Source organism: Equus caballus, chromosome 25 (genome assembly GCF_041296265.1).
Source record: "Equus caballus isolate H_3958 breed thoroughbred chromosome 25, TB-T2T, whole genome shotgun sequence".
Classification (NCBI taxonomy): Eukaryota; Metazoa; Chordata; class Mammalia; order Perissodactyla; family Equidae; genus Equus; species Equus caballus.
This window is the reverse complement of record NC_091708.1, coordinates 10,043,667-10,060,432: the sequence shown is the minus strand read 5'-3', so window position 1 is coordinate 10,060,432 and position 16,766 is coordinate 10,043,667. Positions and strand designations below refer to the sequence as shown.

The window sequence follows — 16,766 nt, the reverse complement described above, 5'->3', positions numbered from 1 at the left end:
TTGAACTCCTTAGTCATAGCTATTTTAAATCTGGTCTGATAACACCATTATGTGAATCCCCCGGGATTTCTGTTGTCTGTCCCTGAAAATGTCTCTGAGCATGCGTCTTTACGTGCTTAGTTATTTTTGGATGGAATTTTTTCCATCACAGAGAATTCACTTTTGCTTGTCTTGGGCTGCTCTAGGCTAAGGGCCCCAGAAAGCCTGGATCACTTTAATTCAACCAAGGATTGATATGACTCAAAGCTGGGCTTTAGTCTACTTTCACCTTTATTCCTAGCGTGTAGCCCACAGGGTCCCAACAAAAAGCCTGGTACATTTATCAGGGCCCCTCCCTCTTGGCAGGCCCTCAAGTGTTGCTCTCCTCAGCCCTGTTCACGGAAGCTCTACTCAGCTTCTCGGCCTCTGCTTTCAGAACTAACAATCTCCTTGAGAGGAAGCTGGCTCCAAGTGTGAGGCTCACTTTCCTTGGCTTCCCTCCTCTCCTAGAACTTGGGCCCCAGTTCCTCACTGCTTTGGTAGTCCTCTGATGCCTTCAAAGAAGTGTTCTGAACTTTTTCCCCAGCTCTTCTGGTTGTTTTCAGCAGAAAAGTTTGCCCTAAACCCTTTGCCCACCATTGCTGGGATTAGAACCTCCTCTCTCCTGAACTTCAGACCTGGATCTCCAGTATCCTGTTGAACGTCTCCTGAACGTGCCACAGGTCCCTCGTGCTCAGTATGTCAGCACCAAACTCCACATTTGTCTCCTCTCCTGGCCCTCCCACTCAACTGGCTTTGCCTGTTGTGGCTATTCCTGTTCATGGTTTTCCAAACTATGAATATTCTCTGTGAGTCTCCTCTCTCTCTGCCTCCTAAATGCCCTCACTTACCAAGTCGTGTGTAGCCCCAATGGACTAGTGGTTAAGATTTGGCACTCACACTGCCATGGCCCAGGTTCGTTTCCCGCTCAGGGAACCACACCACTCGTCTGTTGGTTGTCATACTGTGGCGGCTGTGTGGTTGCTGTGATGCTGAAAGCTATGCCACCAGGATTTCAAATACCAGCAGGGTCTTCATGGTGGACAGGTTTCAGTGGAGCTTCCAGACTAAGACAGACTAGGAAGAAGAATCTGACCAGCCCACTACCAAAAAAAATTGGCCATGAAAACTCTATGAACAGCAACAAAGCATTGTCTGATATAGTGCTAGAAGGTGAGAGGATGGCGCAAAAAGACTAAGTGGGATTCTGCTCTGCTGTAGACAGGGTCGCAACCGTACACAGGGTACACAACTCAACAGCACAAACAAAAAAAAAACTGTTACAAAAAAATGTAAAACACTTTGACAGCTCCTTTGCCAAAACACTTTAGTGGAGCATTCGAGTTCCTTCAAGTTCCTTCATCACTTATCTCCAGCTAAACTTTCACCCCCCTCATCTGCTATTTCCCCCTTGCACCATACCTCCTGACTCCACCCTAAGTACAGCATGCCACTTTACAATCCCATGTCTTTGTACAAACTATTCTGTCAAGAATTCATACTCCTTCCTCTCTTTCTGTTAAACTCCTATATATCCTTCAAGATCAAATACTGTTTCCTCCAAGAAATCGTCCCTTACTCCTCCAAAGTTGATCATCCCCTCTATAGGGGATTTATGCATTTGCCCCCGCTAACAGACTCTCAACTCCTTGAGCTTATGCGACAGTATCATCTTCAGCCCCAAGACCTAATGATGTAAGCACTTACTAAATTTTTACTGAATAAATGAATGACAAAACACTCCCTCACTACCAGTTAGAAATAGTGTTATTTTTTTCCCCAACTAGTTTAATTGGTAAAACTCATACAAAATATAACTTAATTGCTGACATTTAGAGATCAATAAAATGAAATAAAAAATACAAATTTGGAGCCAACAATGAGACTTAAGGAAAATTACATAAAAGAACATTTCATGGGGGTTCATAGTTCAGATACTTATTGTTGACCAAACACACTTACTGGAGTCTATACTCTTTTACTCAACATACTAAATGTGTTGTTTAAATCTGGTAACCACAGCTGTGACTTAGTTAATGATCTCAATAAATCCTACTTAAATCAGAGATAGGAAAAAATTATGCAAATGAATTCTCATCTGTTTTTCTGCCCAAGGCATATTTGATAACAGATAAAACATACTCCAAATAGTCTCTACGTAATAGTCAGGAAGCCATTTGAGGTTTTATTTGGATCAAAATCAAATACAAAGGAGAGAAGCCTGTTATATTCGCAGATGGTTTTATTTCAGAAAGAAATTACACATTAAAAGGAGACATAGTTAAGAGCGTACATTCACATATGGAAGTGAATCTAGGCAAGTCAACAGTTATTAATACACAAAGCCACATGATTAAAAAAGTAACAGATAATGACAGATGGGCTTGCCTTAGATTCATCCACAAAATAATATCTTTTGTTTAAAAACAAAAAGATATTGGTCTTTAAGATAGCTCTTTAAAAACGAGTTTGTAGTTCCAATGGACTTGAAAAATCAAAAACCCATCACACCGGTCTACATGTAGGCTGTATCATACCCACACTCATCCGGCAGGATGGGAACTATCCGTCACTCATACTTTGCAGCTAGATAAGATGTCTTCCACTAGTCTCTTGTAAACCCAGGCATCACCCTTAAGCCGCTGCCTCCTGATACCCACCACATCAGGTTTTTGAAGTTGGCACACTTCTAGTTCAAACTGCATTGTCACTTTGCCAAAATCTGACTGTGTTTGACACTTCAGTGTGTAGCTGTAAAAAACAAGAAAAGAAGCCAGTTAGTAGGAGAACTATGAATATTCTGAATATTACAAGAGATTTCTAAGCCTCTAAGAGGCCAGGGAAAAAATGAACCATTATTTCATATTAAGCAATAGGTATACTACTGCTTACAGTTTCCGAATGACCTAGCTATGTCTTAGTGATGGAGTACGACTGGTGTTTTCCTAGAAGCTGAACTAAGATCTTAAGAAAGAATAAAGATGAAAAGGCTTTACTAGAATTCTCCCTTGCTCCAAAGAAAAGCCCTTCTTTCACAGTTATACATGCCATTCATGCTCAAGAAATCTGGCATCCTTTATGCAACTCTTTCAACAGTGCAATCTGTGAACATCAGACCATTTCCATAATGTTCACAACAAAGTGCAGGGAAAGTGCAGGGAAGATTAAGAATATTTTTTTGCACACACCTCATTAGAAATTGTCTTTCACATAAATAAAACTGAAGCCACCCATCTGTCAGAAGAATATGTTTTTTGAGGTTTTTCTAACACTAATAAGAGGTTATGATTGTTACAGCACTTTATAGCAGAGTTAAAAAGAAAGCTCAAGATAGTACATTCCCATGGTTGAAATGTATGGCATATATAATCAGAACTGCCAAAATAACCATTCTTAATGGAAAGGCCCAGTCTAAATGAAGACACATCTTAGGAAATAGGTATGTTTCCGAAAAGTTGCATAAATTGAATTCATGTCAATTCAAGTCAATTTTTAATTAGTTTACATTATATTGTAGTTTGTCTCACAAATCTTAAATAAATAATAAACACAAACAATAAACAATAAACAATAGGATCAATTTAAAATTTCAGTTCCTAAATATTTATGGGCACATGATTAGGCACCATCCCACAGAAGTATAAAGAAATCACTGTATCTGTTATGCATTATAAGGTTTCACAAAATATCATTCTTTTTTTTTAAATTTTAAAAATTTTTTAAGATTGGCACCTGAACTAACATCTGTTGCCAATCTTTTCTTTCCCCCTTCTTCTTCTCCCCAAAGCTCCCCCAGAACATAGTTGTATATTCTAGTTGTAGGTCCTTCTGACTGTGCTATGTGGGACACCACCTCAGCATGGCTTAATGAGTGTTGCCACATCTGCACCCACGATCCGAACCGATGAAACCCCGGGCTGCTGAAGTGGAGCACATGAACTTAACCACCTGGCCACGGGCCAGCCCCAAAATATCATTCTTTTTCTCGCTAACTTAATCATATGTTTTGGGGATGGATCTCTTAAAAATAAGCAGTCAATATCAGAAATGCTAAAAGGAGTATCCTGTAGTTAAGGTTCCTGATGGGAAGATGAAGCATGGAGCAATTTAAATAGATATAAGATAAAACAAGGAAAAAGATAACAATGGAATATAACTGAGATTAGTAACATCATGCCACTGAAAAATTGAGCTTTTGTTATTCTGCTTTGTCACAAAAAGGTGAAAACAGAGAAGATTTTTAAAAAAAGGATCAAGGCAGAGACCTTCTGGTTGATCAGGAAGTTAGAAGAACAAACTACTGATTAACAGCCAGTCAGTGATCTGACAGAGATCATACGGCTGAAGGAAAGATGATCAAAAACTCTCTGATGTAGATTTGGTTAGAGGTTCTGGAACTGTGGATAAACCCAAGCATGAAGAACAGGTGGGAGTGAGTTTCATGTGTCCTAACGATGTCCAAAGAAGCAAGCCAGGGTTCATGTCAGGAAGGCTTGCCAACGTTTACAGACAGTGAAAATGAAAGTTACTTTTGCCAAAGACTGTTTCTTAAAATCTTACTCTATATTGACTACTCTATTTAAATATTTTTGTCAAAACTATTAGTGGCTCTTCTTGGCTGCTTTTATATAATATATAATAATGAATATATATAAAACAGTGAAATTTTAAAACACAAAACTGAGTGGAAGTGCTTAGAAATGCAAACATCTTAGGTAACCAGCAGAGGTCTGGCTATTCAGATCATGAGGTCAAACCAAAGAGGCTTCGATGGCAGTTCACTGCACAGTAGGCAAGAGTTTAAGGGGAAATATCTCCCTAAAGTACTGAAAATCTGGTTCTGCGAAATAGCAAGTCATACAGAGAAGGCATTTACATAAATCCTTGATTTCTTAGCGGTGTCTCACAAATCTAGATTATAATTTATAAATACTATTATAAAGCAGAACTTCAAAGGAGAATAGAGGATGTAAAAAACTGGAAGAAGTTCATATTTTCCTACTTTGAAAGTGGTGACAATATGGGCACTTAAAAAACTTCTATGGCTCATACAAAACAGAAGAGAAAAAATCATGGACAATGATTCTACCATAAAAGCTTTTTGGAATAAGGTGGAAGAAATATATTTTTTCAAAAGGGGAGAGGTGAATCAACCTAAGTTCTCTCAAAGCTGAAAAGATATCAAATAACAACTGCAACGGCCTGGTGAGTGTGCTGCTTACCCCTTCTGTACAAAGTCAACGTGCTGCTTTCGAAGAACAGACATTATTTCATTCAAGAGTTGATCTGGATTCACTAATCTGGTTGTAGTCACATTATAGTGCAGCTTAAAAAAGAAAAAGAAAGATGAGAAGTAAATCTTTACATCAACACAGAGACCATCCTGCCTGATTTAGAGACCCAAAACTCCTCAGTATGGTACCCTCTCAAAAGAAAATATTTCAAGAAAAATGCTGAAAGAATCGACAGCTAACTCTTGGTGAGCTGGAATAAGATGGCACTGAGAAAGCCTGGAGAAATCATGTTTATTAGTAACTGCATCCATATCATCCTTTTTACACTTTCATCTTCCTCTCCCACCAATCTTTTTAAAGAAATAAATATTAAACGTTATCTATCTGTTTGAGCTTCACCTTCTGCTCCCTTCCTATACTATCATAGAGACATCAACAGTCCTGAAAGGCAAACTGGGAGGATGAGACAAATGCCCTAGAAACTTTGGCTTGTATATAGCTGGATAGCTTTCCTTAATTCTTTCTTGACTATAAGAATATTATAGCATTGCAGGAGCTGATTCTATGACAAGTCTATCAGAAAATGAACATAACAAGTATTCCTTTAAAAAAGTAATGTCAAGCTATTTTTTTCTCATTGACAGAGAGCATAATTCTCAGAAACAATTACATTCCTAATCAGTATCCATCCATCATTCATTCAACTACTATTTATTGAATGTGTACTGGGTGCCAGGCATTGTTTTCATCCTGGAGACAGACAAAAATCCCTATCTTCCTGGTGGTACTTTCACTGTCAAAAAAAAAATCATACTTTCTCAGTCTTTCAGATTTGAGTTCCTTTTATAAATAACAAAAATGCTGGGGTTGGAAAATATCCAACTACCTTACTTTTCAAATTAACAACCTGTGGCCCAAAGAAGAAATACATATTTCTTAAGGCGGGCTTTCCTGAAATGTGATATAAACTATCACTCGAGACATACAAGATAACTCTAGGTGGTACATGGATAAATATTTTTATTTTTATATTTATGTATTTGTTTCAATCTGATTTAGAGAGATAAAATCAGCAAAAACTAAAGGTATATAGTTTCCTTTTAAATAAATCCAAGTTTTTAAAAAGCTGGTCATCTTGACGGTGGTGATGGTTTCACAGGTATCTATATAATGCCAAAGGATATGAACTGCACATTTTTAATACATGCAGTTTATTGCATGCCAATTATATCTCTAACCCTCTAGGCTGATATGAAGGTGAGTGTTAAAGGACTGGGGTTTGGGGACCCCAGTTTCAAGTCATAAAAGAAATAAGTGGCACAGTTGTGACAGGATCTGTGTCTTGGGTCCCAGTCCAGTTCTCTTTCACCAAACTAAATTGGCTTTGTCAAAATAATAATAAAACGAATACTTTCAAATCACAATTTTAATGATTCTTTTGTAAAATAATTAATCCTAATTCATCTATTTAAATTTCAGATTTTTATAGATTGCTTCCTAACATATGATTCTGCTATTTTAAAAAACTAATGTGTTCTTTGTATCATCCTTTTAACTTTTTGTAAGTTTATGATTTTTTAATTTAGGAAGTAGGTGGAAAAAATGGGGCTAATTTCCTACAGTAGGTCCTACAGTACTGCAGAAACTTAAAGCATTAAAAAGGGTTAAAGATCCAAAGTTAGGTCAAGTTTCAGATCTTGGGTCTGTACTCATTAGGACTGTGGTTCTGCTACACTGGGGTTGAAACGCTCAACATTAATAATAATGATACCTGACATTGGAACAGCTTATTTTAATAAGCATTTCATATGCAACGTAGCACTGCATACAGACTGTCTTGTTTATACATGCAAGCTCTGTCAAGTTGCTGAGTAGACATTATCTCCAGTTTTTGCAAATGAAAAAACTGAGGAAGTCGGGGATAAAATGACATATCCAAGCTACACAAGGAGAAGCTGAGGCTAGAATCCACGTCTTCTTATCCCAACTTTGCGGGTTTTCCCTATATTCTAGAAGGACGGGGGGGTACTAGAACACCAGCTGACATTACAGCAGTTCCTAATGAAAAACGCAGTCAGGTTCCAAACAATTTACAGAGGTGAATACTTTTAGAATATTATCCATCAGCATTTGATAAGTGCTTGGCTTCTCAATAATGTATATAACTGGACAAGTTTCCTTAACTTTTCTTTATTTAATATTTTTCAGGGAAACGGCACTATAGTTTTCTTAATTGCAATCACAGGGTTTAGAATACTTCACAACTGTCTCCGACTAGAGAAATCTTAGAATAAAAGGATAAAACATGCCTAATAAACAGCCATATGCAACATAAAACTCGGCAGTCTAATAAGCCAACAGGGCAACAGTCACTAACGGGTAAGTCCTACCTTCTTTAAAACAGGACATGATGGGATCTCAGAACACTCTCCCCTGAAGCACTTTTCTACCCAGCATTTCCCTTCCCCCAAACCTGCCAGATTAGCTCAAAATGAGTGTCTCAGTGCAGAAGCTAATTACAGACCCTGTCCCAAATCATGGGGAACACTACCATCTTTTCCTCCCTCCTCTGGGCCCCACATGTTTGGAAACATGTTTTATTACAGCACTGAAGCCCAGGTGTCAGAGCAACATCCCTGCCTGTTTTCACTGCCACTCTGAGTTCTCAAGGACAAGGACACAGGCTATGTCTTATTCACCCTTCACCTGTTACTTCCCCCCCCCGACAAATGCCATTCATTAGATGATTAAATGAATGTGTAGAGAGAATCCAAGAGAGTAAGAAGTATTTTATATCTACTGATAACTTCTTTTCCTGACCAAATACATTGCCCACACGACTGACACATCAAACCTTTTGAAGCATTGTATAGATCTATCAGATAAGGTCCAAACCTCTCAGCCAGGCCTGTGAGGATCTCCCAGCCTATCTGCCCAGTCTGCTGCTCACCATTCTCTTCACATACACCACACTCCACATTCAAATGAACCTCCCAAACACTCATTTTGTGAGGGCTCACAAGGGTATCCACGTGTCAGGGTCTCTTCTATGTGTCAGAGAGATGACGACCGAGCTCAAGTGCCCGTCCTTAAGGCAGCTCTCAGTTCCCCATATATGCCCCATGCTTCCCCACCTCCCTGTTGCCTCTGTGATGAATCCCTCTACCTCAACTTGAATATCTGAGTTACAGTTATTTGCTCTTTGAAAGGAGCGACTGTATCTAACTTACCTCTGCATTCTCAACGCGCAGTGCATAGTAACATGCATATTTTAGGTGCTCAAAAAATATGTATTAACCAAATGAATGAATAAGTAAATAAAAAATACTAATCAATTCATTCATTCAGTACTCTTCTTTAAAAAAAAAAAAAAAGAAAAGAAAAAAAGAGGCCCAGTCAGCAGCCGCTTCTGAAATCCACAGTGAAGAATCCCAGTCCACTCACCTTCAGTCTTCTCGGCCCATCTTTGGCAGAGCCCCTCCTTTTGCTCCTGGTGAGCACAGTAATAACCTTATCCAAACCCCTCTCAAGGCTCCCAAACACTTTGGTTCCTTTTCTTTTGGGAGTTTCCTCTACATGTGCTTGGTTGAGATCCAGTTCCACTGAGCGACACCTTCAAAAAAACACAGAAAGCCTGGGAGTTGAGCTGGGCCTCCTGCCTGCTGGGGCCCTCACAAGCCGTGCGTTAGGTGAGCCTCACTCAGGTTTGCCAGGGCCAGACCATCCCACTCCGCCTCAGGGAGCACGAAAGCCATCTCCCACTGGAAAGCAGCCGTCACCCTTCCCCTAGGCAACTGCCACTTGGCAAAATTACTTTTCCACTCCTTTTTTTTTAATGTCAAATATACAGAAAAGTTGAAGGAATAGTACAATGAATATTCAAAAATCTTCTTAGATTCAACAATTGCTACTATTTTGCCGTACTTGCTTTTTCCACGTATATAGACAATAAATACAGTAAATACATGGACATCTTTGCTGAGCCATCTGAAAGTAACCCCTCTGAGGATGTCATGATACTTCACTCTAAAACACTTCAGCATACACTACCAATGAATAAGGACGTTTTCCCACATAACCACAATACCATTCAGACATCAAGAAAATTAACAATGCCATAGTATCATCTAATATCTAGTTCCCATTCTAATTCCCCCCAACTGTCCTCACAACGGATCCTGCTTTAAAAAATTGCTATAAAAGACAATGAAGGGTCACCCATGCAGCAGAACTGCTTATACAAGAGGAATGGGTTTTCTTTGAAACATCCTTTAGTATCTTTACTCTCTGAGTGATGCTGTTAGTGGATGTCTATACTCTGCTGGTAGAAGTGCAGGAAAGATGGGCTTTAGAGAGGGAATCATCTGGCTGGGGCCAGGGCCACTATCTTCTCAGCCTGCTGTATTTAAGGTAAGGTGCCAATCTTACTGCTGATGAGTTTCAAAATTCTACCCCATAAGGAGGCAGTGGTTTCAGCTCCAGTAATGGCCATGGACAAACATTCCTACAGTCTGACAGATTCTACTTGATGGTTTCCCTTAATCAGGTTTATCATGTATGAAAGAAGGAAATCTGGTTACATACGCTAAAGATCTGAGTCTGAAAAACAGAACACTTACCGCCTCTCAGGGCTAATGACGCCTGTCATTGATATTTCTGTTCCCACTGAATTTGCTGGCATTTTAATTGGAGTTTCCTTCAGGCACTGGTTTCTAGCTATTAGAAAAAAAGCAAACACAAACCAAATGTAGCCAACACACTATGGTTCAAAATTTCTATCAACAATGTAGACATCACCTCATTCACTGACTCAGAAATATTATAATCACTTGGCCAGTGATATTAAAGCTCTAATTCTTTAAAGAAATGTTTCCATGTGATTTATAATAAAAACAAAATATTTTGCTTTGCACGTGTGGCTCTTCTTTTTCTTCACTGCAAAACTGAGGCCATGCTTATGATTTTATTATAAATATATGACAAATCTAAATATATCATATAAATGCAGATTTCATGATTACTGATTCTCTTTTCTATAAATAAAAGTCAGTCTATATTTATACAAGGACTCAATTTATACCTTTAATTGATATAGTATTAAGAGGTGAATTCAATTCAGAGCCCTATTTGACCCTTTTAGGCTCAGAGAACAGTCCCTTGTGAAAACCTGACAACAGTTACTAAAGAGGTATGAGCTTTGGTTATTTTTATATTCCCTAACTCCAGAGTTTTGTGTCTTATTCTAGTAGGGTATTTGTATCCCAGACAGTTTGTGACAAATTTGCAATAATAAATCTGGTTACCACTGATAACTTTTTGCTCATGATCTAAAAGTTGTAATACTATTCACTTTATAATAAATATATATCAATTTTTTTAAAAGAAGTCGAGGGTTTTGTTTTGTTTATGCCTATTTAGCACTATTCTCACTGGTTCCACAAGAAGAAGATAAGATCAATCAATAACATCTGTGAAAAGTTTTCATCTTAGTATACTAACAGTGTCTACTACCAGATATAGTTACCCTGCAACAAACTGTCACTAACTGGATTGTACAGGATTCAGAAAAGTGAAATTAATGCTTTTGTCAAAATGACTCAGAGTGAAAGTAAAATGCAGAGCACTAATGGGAGCTCTCAGTCAGGGCTTCGGCCACTTGCTCCCAAAGCGGCTCTTACGTTTAAAGAAAAACAGCCAATCATAGCTTTTGACCAACACAATCTTTCTCACAGGGACAAGACATGTAAACTGATGCCACTTTAAGATCATAAATTCCAAAATATCTATATTTCAAAACGTTCAATTTAGCTAAAAAGTAAAATTTATCAATAATAGAAGGGACTATAAGCATCAAAGTTTTAAAAACAAAACAGCCCTCAATGAACTAAGGTCTATCTTATCTCCCTGCCAATTCCCTGACTCACAAAGGATGTTGTGGCTATATTAAGAGAAATAAGGGGAGAGAGACAGAGCCTCCCTCATTAGGAAAAGATGCAGTGGCAGCTCCCACTGAGGTCCTACTGCATGCAGATGTTACTTCACTGAGCCCTCTTAACAACCATAGGCAGCCACACACAAACACACATCATAGCAAAGTAGCACCACAATTTTGGGGAAAGTGTTATCTGAGCTGATGAACTGGAGAATGCGATTAACATAATAATAAAATCTCCAGCAAATATTCTGACGAGGTTTTTCATAACATCTTTATGTATAAGAAGCAGACCTCTGGATCCAATGGCTATCAGTCCCATTAGCAAACTGGGAGCATAATGGCAGGATGTGGTTTAGCAGCAGTTCACATGACAATGCTTCAGGGTTTGGGTTCATTAGAGTCATAACATAAAAAAAAGAGTAGGTCATAATTGCTGGAAAAAAGGCTTTTAATAAAGTTTAGGCATCATTTATAAAGTGACAGAGACTCGATCATAGTAAATAAAATCCCTTCAGGCTCTCTCTAATTTATTCATTCTTCATTCAACAGACATAGCCCCCACTTTGTACCAGGCATGGGGCGCCTACTATGCATCAGACCACAAACATGGCCCCTACCATGTACTAAGTGATGCTGCAGTAAACATGGCAGACAGAGTCTCTACTCTCCCAACAATGACTGTCTTACCCTGGTGAGCCCCAGGACTAAAAAACTGGGTTCAGTTCTAGGCATTGTGTTTTAAGAGGCACCCTGACAAAAGAGAACGCATCCAGATGAGACCAGCAAACAAAACACTGGGGTGTCATAAAGAAAACAGCTTAAATCATTGGTGGTGATAAAGCTGAAGAGGAAACCAAGGGAAATGAGAGAGTTGTAATATTTGGACATAGATAGAGACATCTGGAAGGGCATCACAGATTTATCCTGTCTGCTGGGGCATGGGCAATAATACAACAGGGCAGAGAAAGATCAGATACCAGAACCAGAGATCCAGACGAGGAAGAAGGGCTCAGCAGAGACTTCAGCTTTTGTTCTTATAAGTGGGGACAAAGTGTCAAGTCTAAACCTGGATACACGACCTTGGGCAAATCACTCGTCTGAGTCTCAGGTTCTTCAGCTGTGGAAAGGCAGGTGGATTAAAGAAGCTCTAACTTGCCTTTCAGCTTTGATATTCTATGATGCTGTGATTCAACTTTATATATGTGAAAAAGAGTTAATATCATTTAAGAAAAAATCAGAAGTTGACTTACATGCTTTCATTTCAACTAACGCAAATAACACATGATAAAAAAGTAGCTTGGCTTCCAGAAATTCCTGAGAGCAAGCTAGTCATTTCTGACCTGCTATATGTTTATTTAGCACGGTAAGAAGCATGGAATTTGAAGGTATTTTACCACTGCTTAATCCACATAGCAAATACCTTTTGAGGGTGTAGTGTAACGATTTGGTGTAGTGAGTATTTCTCTTTTATGCTGGTTCTTATTAACTGGAGTCTTTGGTTCAGGAAATACAAAGCACTCTTCATTCTTAACAGCAGACTTAGGAGTATATACATTCTCTTTGTTCTTTAATTTATTGGCAGATGCTCTGCATAATACTGGAGTTAATGATTTAGATTCCAGACCATTTGATTCTGTCCAATGCTTGGCAAACTGGAAAAAAAAAGTTACTAGATAAAGCACACTGAAGAAGGAGAAAAGTCAATTTCTTTACAACATGCCTTAATCATTTGCAAATTACCTTGCACCATTTTTATTAAAAGGAAATACCATCAAAAGGATATTATTGGCAATACCATGAAATTTAAAAAAGTATATTCAGTGCTCTTTAACACATGAAGATCACGATAGTCTATTCTATTGACAGGTAATTTTCAACATGTTTCAGGCCAAATAATCAAATGTACCAAGATCCTAGGTAATACTGAGAATGGCTAGAAGTAAATCCCTAAGAATTGCTTCCCATACTTAGATTGCCATGGTTTGTCTCTAATATGTACCAAAAAATAAAAGTTTAGTCAATGATTAGGCAGAAAAACCACGTTAAAATACTCTAACATAAATGTTGGATAGAAAATATTTTTTAATCCTTTTGAATTTATGGTTGAGCTAGCAAAGAAAGAAAGGAAAATCCTCAGAGGCCAAACTAAAAACAGGAGAAGTAACTGAATCCAGAGATGAAACCAAGGCCAAAATCATCCACTGCCCTAAGGGCATCTACCTACCTTCGCAGATAATCTACAGCATAGGTTTTAATAGCCACGGAAGCCTTAGACCTATGTAAGGTGGTAAATTAGGTTCAAAGCTCCCCTGTAAAGCCAGGAGGGGTTATAACAAAAATGAAAGGGGGAATTAAATATAAATCTGCCCTGCAAAGGAGTCAGCAAGAAAACATGTCTACCTTGGCCTTGGCTCTGGAGGAGAAAAAAAGAATCTCCTTTAATAATTTATAAGTAACCATAGGACAGTCTTCACAGATGTTTGGGGCCCAAATTCATTCTGTTTGCATGGTTCCTGTAATCTCAAGCCAAAACTTTAATTTACAATAGTCTTAAATAGGTTGTGTCTCAGGAGCATGGTAGAAGCAAACGCAACTCCTATCTGAAAGAAAAGCTTCAGTGCAACACAATCCAAGCCTTCAACCTTAATCCAAGCCTCAAAGAATTCCCACAGAGTTCCAAGAAAAATGAGCCCATAAAATAGTTCCAAAAGATACAAACATCATGAACAAAAGTCAGCAGAAAAAAATAAAAAGAATCAAGTCCATAAAGATGTCAGATATTAAAATTACCAAATACAGAAGATAAATATGTTTATGTTTAAAATAATAAAAGAAATTGAAAACATGAGAAAAGAAAGAGATTACCAAAAATGTCAAAGTAGCTTTGAAAAAGAATAAAAATCGCAAGAGACAAAAAAATGCAATGACAAAAATGAAAACCTCAGGGGGGCCAGCCCCATGGCTGAGTGGTTAAGTTCTCACGCTCTGCTTCGGTGGCCCAGGGTTTCACCGGTTCAGATCCTGGGCACAGACATGGCATTGCTGGTCAGGCCACGCTGAGGTCTGACATGGTCCCACATGCCACAACTAGAAGGACCCACAACTAAAATATAGAACTATATACTGGAGGGATGGGGAGAAAAAGCAGGGAAGAAAAAGAAAACCTCAAATGGACATGTCATAAAGTAGATTAAATAGAAATAAAAGGAGAATTTATGAATGGGAAATAAATCTGAAGAAATTATCCAGAATGTAGTCCAGAAAAAAGAAGATATGAGATATATAAAAGAAAATTTAAGATAAATGGGAAATGAAGTGAGATGGTGTAACATAGGTCTGTTCTAAATTCCAGAGATAGACAATAGAGATAATGAAAAAGCAGCAATTGTTCAAGGAATTTTGCAAAATTGATTAAAGATACAAATCTTCATATATAAGAAGCACAGTGAATCATAAACAAGATCAATAACATGTGATCCAGGAAGGGGGATCAGAGATTAGTGTTCCAAGGACTTCATATATTTGGAGGGAAAATAAAGATAGATTATGTTTGGTTAAATTAAATAGTATGTTAAAAATTTAGAGTAAATATTAAAAGACTAGAAATGAAATAGAAACCAGTGGAATGAGGGGGGGAAATTAACATAAAAAACAAGAAATATGGGAAAAATTACAGGAAAAAGTGGGACAAACAGAAAACACAAAATAAGGGGCCAGCCCCATGGCCAAGTGGTTAAGTTCATGTGCTCTGCTTCATGCTGGTTCAGATCCTGGGTGTGGACCTACACACTGCTCATCAAGCCATGCTGTGGTGGTGTCCCACACAGAAGAACTAGAATGACCTACAACTAGGATATACAACTATGTACCAGGGCTTTGGGGAGAAAAAAAAAAGAAAACACAAAATAAGATGGCAGATATATGATAAATACATCAGTAATCAAAATAAATGTAAGTTTATCAGGCTTTCAATTCAAAAGACAAAGATTTTGTTTGTACTCCAAATGCAATTCTACGTAGTTTTAAAGAGATCTACCTAAAATATAAGGGCATGAAAGATTGTAAATAAAAAGATGAAAAAATATACACCAAATTACAACCAAAAGGAAATCAATATAGCTATCTTAATATCAGAGGAACAAACTTAGGGAGAAAACATTACTAATAATAAAGAGAATCACTATAAACGATAAAAGGTTCAATTCACCACAATAAAAATTCTGAACTTAGATGCTAATTATATAGCTTCAAATATACGTATAAGGCAAAAATAGAATTACAAAGAGAAAATTATAAACTACAATCACATTAGAAGATTTGTAACAGATCCCATGCTCAAGCAGAAAAATTTATGAATCAAGCAGACAATAAATTATATGGACATAGAAGATTTAACAGTAGAATTTACTAAGATTGATCTAACAGACAAATGAGGGCAGAAAATAACAAAAGAGAAACAAGGATATATCGGGGCTGGCCCTGTGGCCAAGTGGTTAAGTTTGCATGCTCGGCTTTAGCAGCCCAGGGTTTTGCCAGTTCGGATCCCGGGTTCGGACATGGCACTGCTCATCAGGCCACGCTGAGGTGGTGTCCCACATAAACACAATGAGAAGGACCCACAACTAAAATATACAACTATGTACTTGGGGGATCTGGGGAGAAAAAGCAGGAAAAAAAAAAATTGGCAACAGTTGTTAGCTCAGGTGCCAATCTTTCGGGAAAAAAAAAGAAAAGAAACAAGGATATAATAGATAGAATCAACAAAGCCAGAAACTGCTTCTTTGAAAAGACTAATAAAGCTGACAAAACTCTGGCAAGACTGATCGAAAAAATGAAAGAGCTGCAAAAAAGCAAATACACTTTAGGAATGAAAAAGGGAATATAAACCATACTACAGATATTCACAAGATCATAATATTCTCCTATTGACTTTATGCCAATATATTTTAAAACTTAGATGAAATGGACACGACAGACAAAACTCACCAAACTGTCAAGAAAAAACAGAAATATATATATTCTTATAAACACAAAAGAAATTGGATCAGTCGTTAACTAACCTCTTATAAAAACATTCCAGGCCCAGACAGTTATATGATAAGTTCTATCATACATTCAGGAAAAATATAATTCCCAGCTCTTGAAAACCATCCCAGAGAATAAAAAAGCAACAAATCTCAATTGATTTTAGAAGACTAATATAATCTTAAAACCAAAATCAGATGAGATTAATGTAAGATGGGATGGACACAACGAAAGAGGAAGAAAATCTTTCACTCTATTCAGCATAGTTCTATATTGTTTGAATTTTTTATAAGATGAATGTATCCATGTATTACTTATGTAATAATAAAATTAACATTTTCCAAAGAAAAAAAGAGTCATTTAAGAAAGAAAATTATAGTTCAATCTCATTTAAGAACACAGAAGCAAAAATCCTAAACAAAATATTAGGAAACTAAACCCAGCAAGGTATAAAAAAAAAGACAGTAATACATCATGACCAAATAGGGCTTATCTAAAGAATGCAAAATTGGTTTAACATCAGATCTATTAATATAACACATAACGTACTTCAA

At 37.5% G+C, this 16,766-nt stretch overlaps 1 protein-coding gene across 2 annotated transcripts in view; it reads right to left on the bottom strand.

Annotated features, from left to right (window-relative positions):
• Positions 1-2,242: 2,242 nt before the first annotated feature.
• MELK (maternal embryonic leucine zipper kinase) overlaps positions 2,243-16,766 on the bottom strand; it is an 88,668-nt gene continuing 74,144 nt past the window's right edge. For both annotated transcript variants that reach the window (XM_001504318.6, XM_005605628.4), the window contains 5 exons: positions 12,608-12,839; positions 9,872-9,968; positions 8,697-8,865; positions 5,241-5,344; positions 2,243-2,769 (listed from right to left, as the gene is read on the bottom strand). In XM_001504318.6, the coding sequence (XP_001504368.2) occupies positions 2,592-2,769; positions 5,241-5,344; positions 8,697-8,865; positions 9,872-9,968; positions 12,608-12,839 (780 nt within the window). In that variant the 3' untranslated portion in view covers positions 2,243-2,591. The remainder of the gene's footprint in view (positions 2,770-5,240; positions 5,345-8,696; positions 8,866-9,871; positions 9,969-12,607; positions 12,840-16,766) is intronic.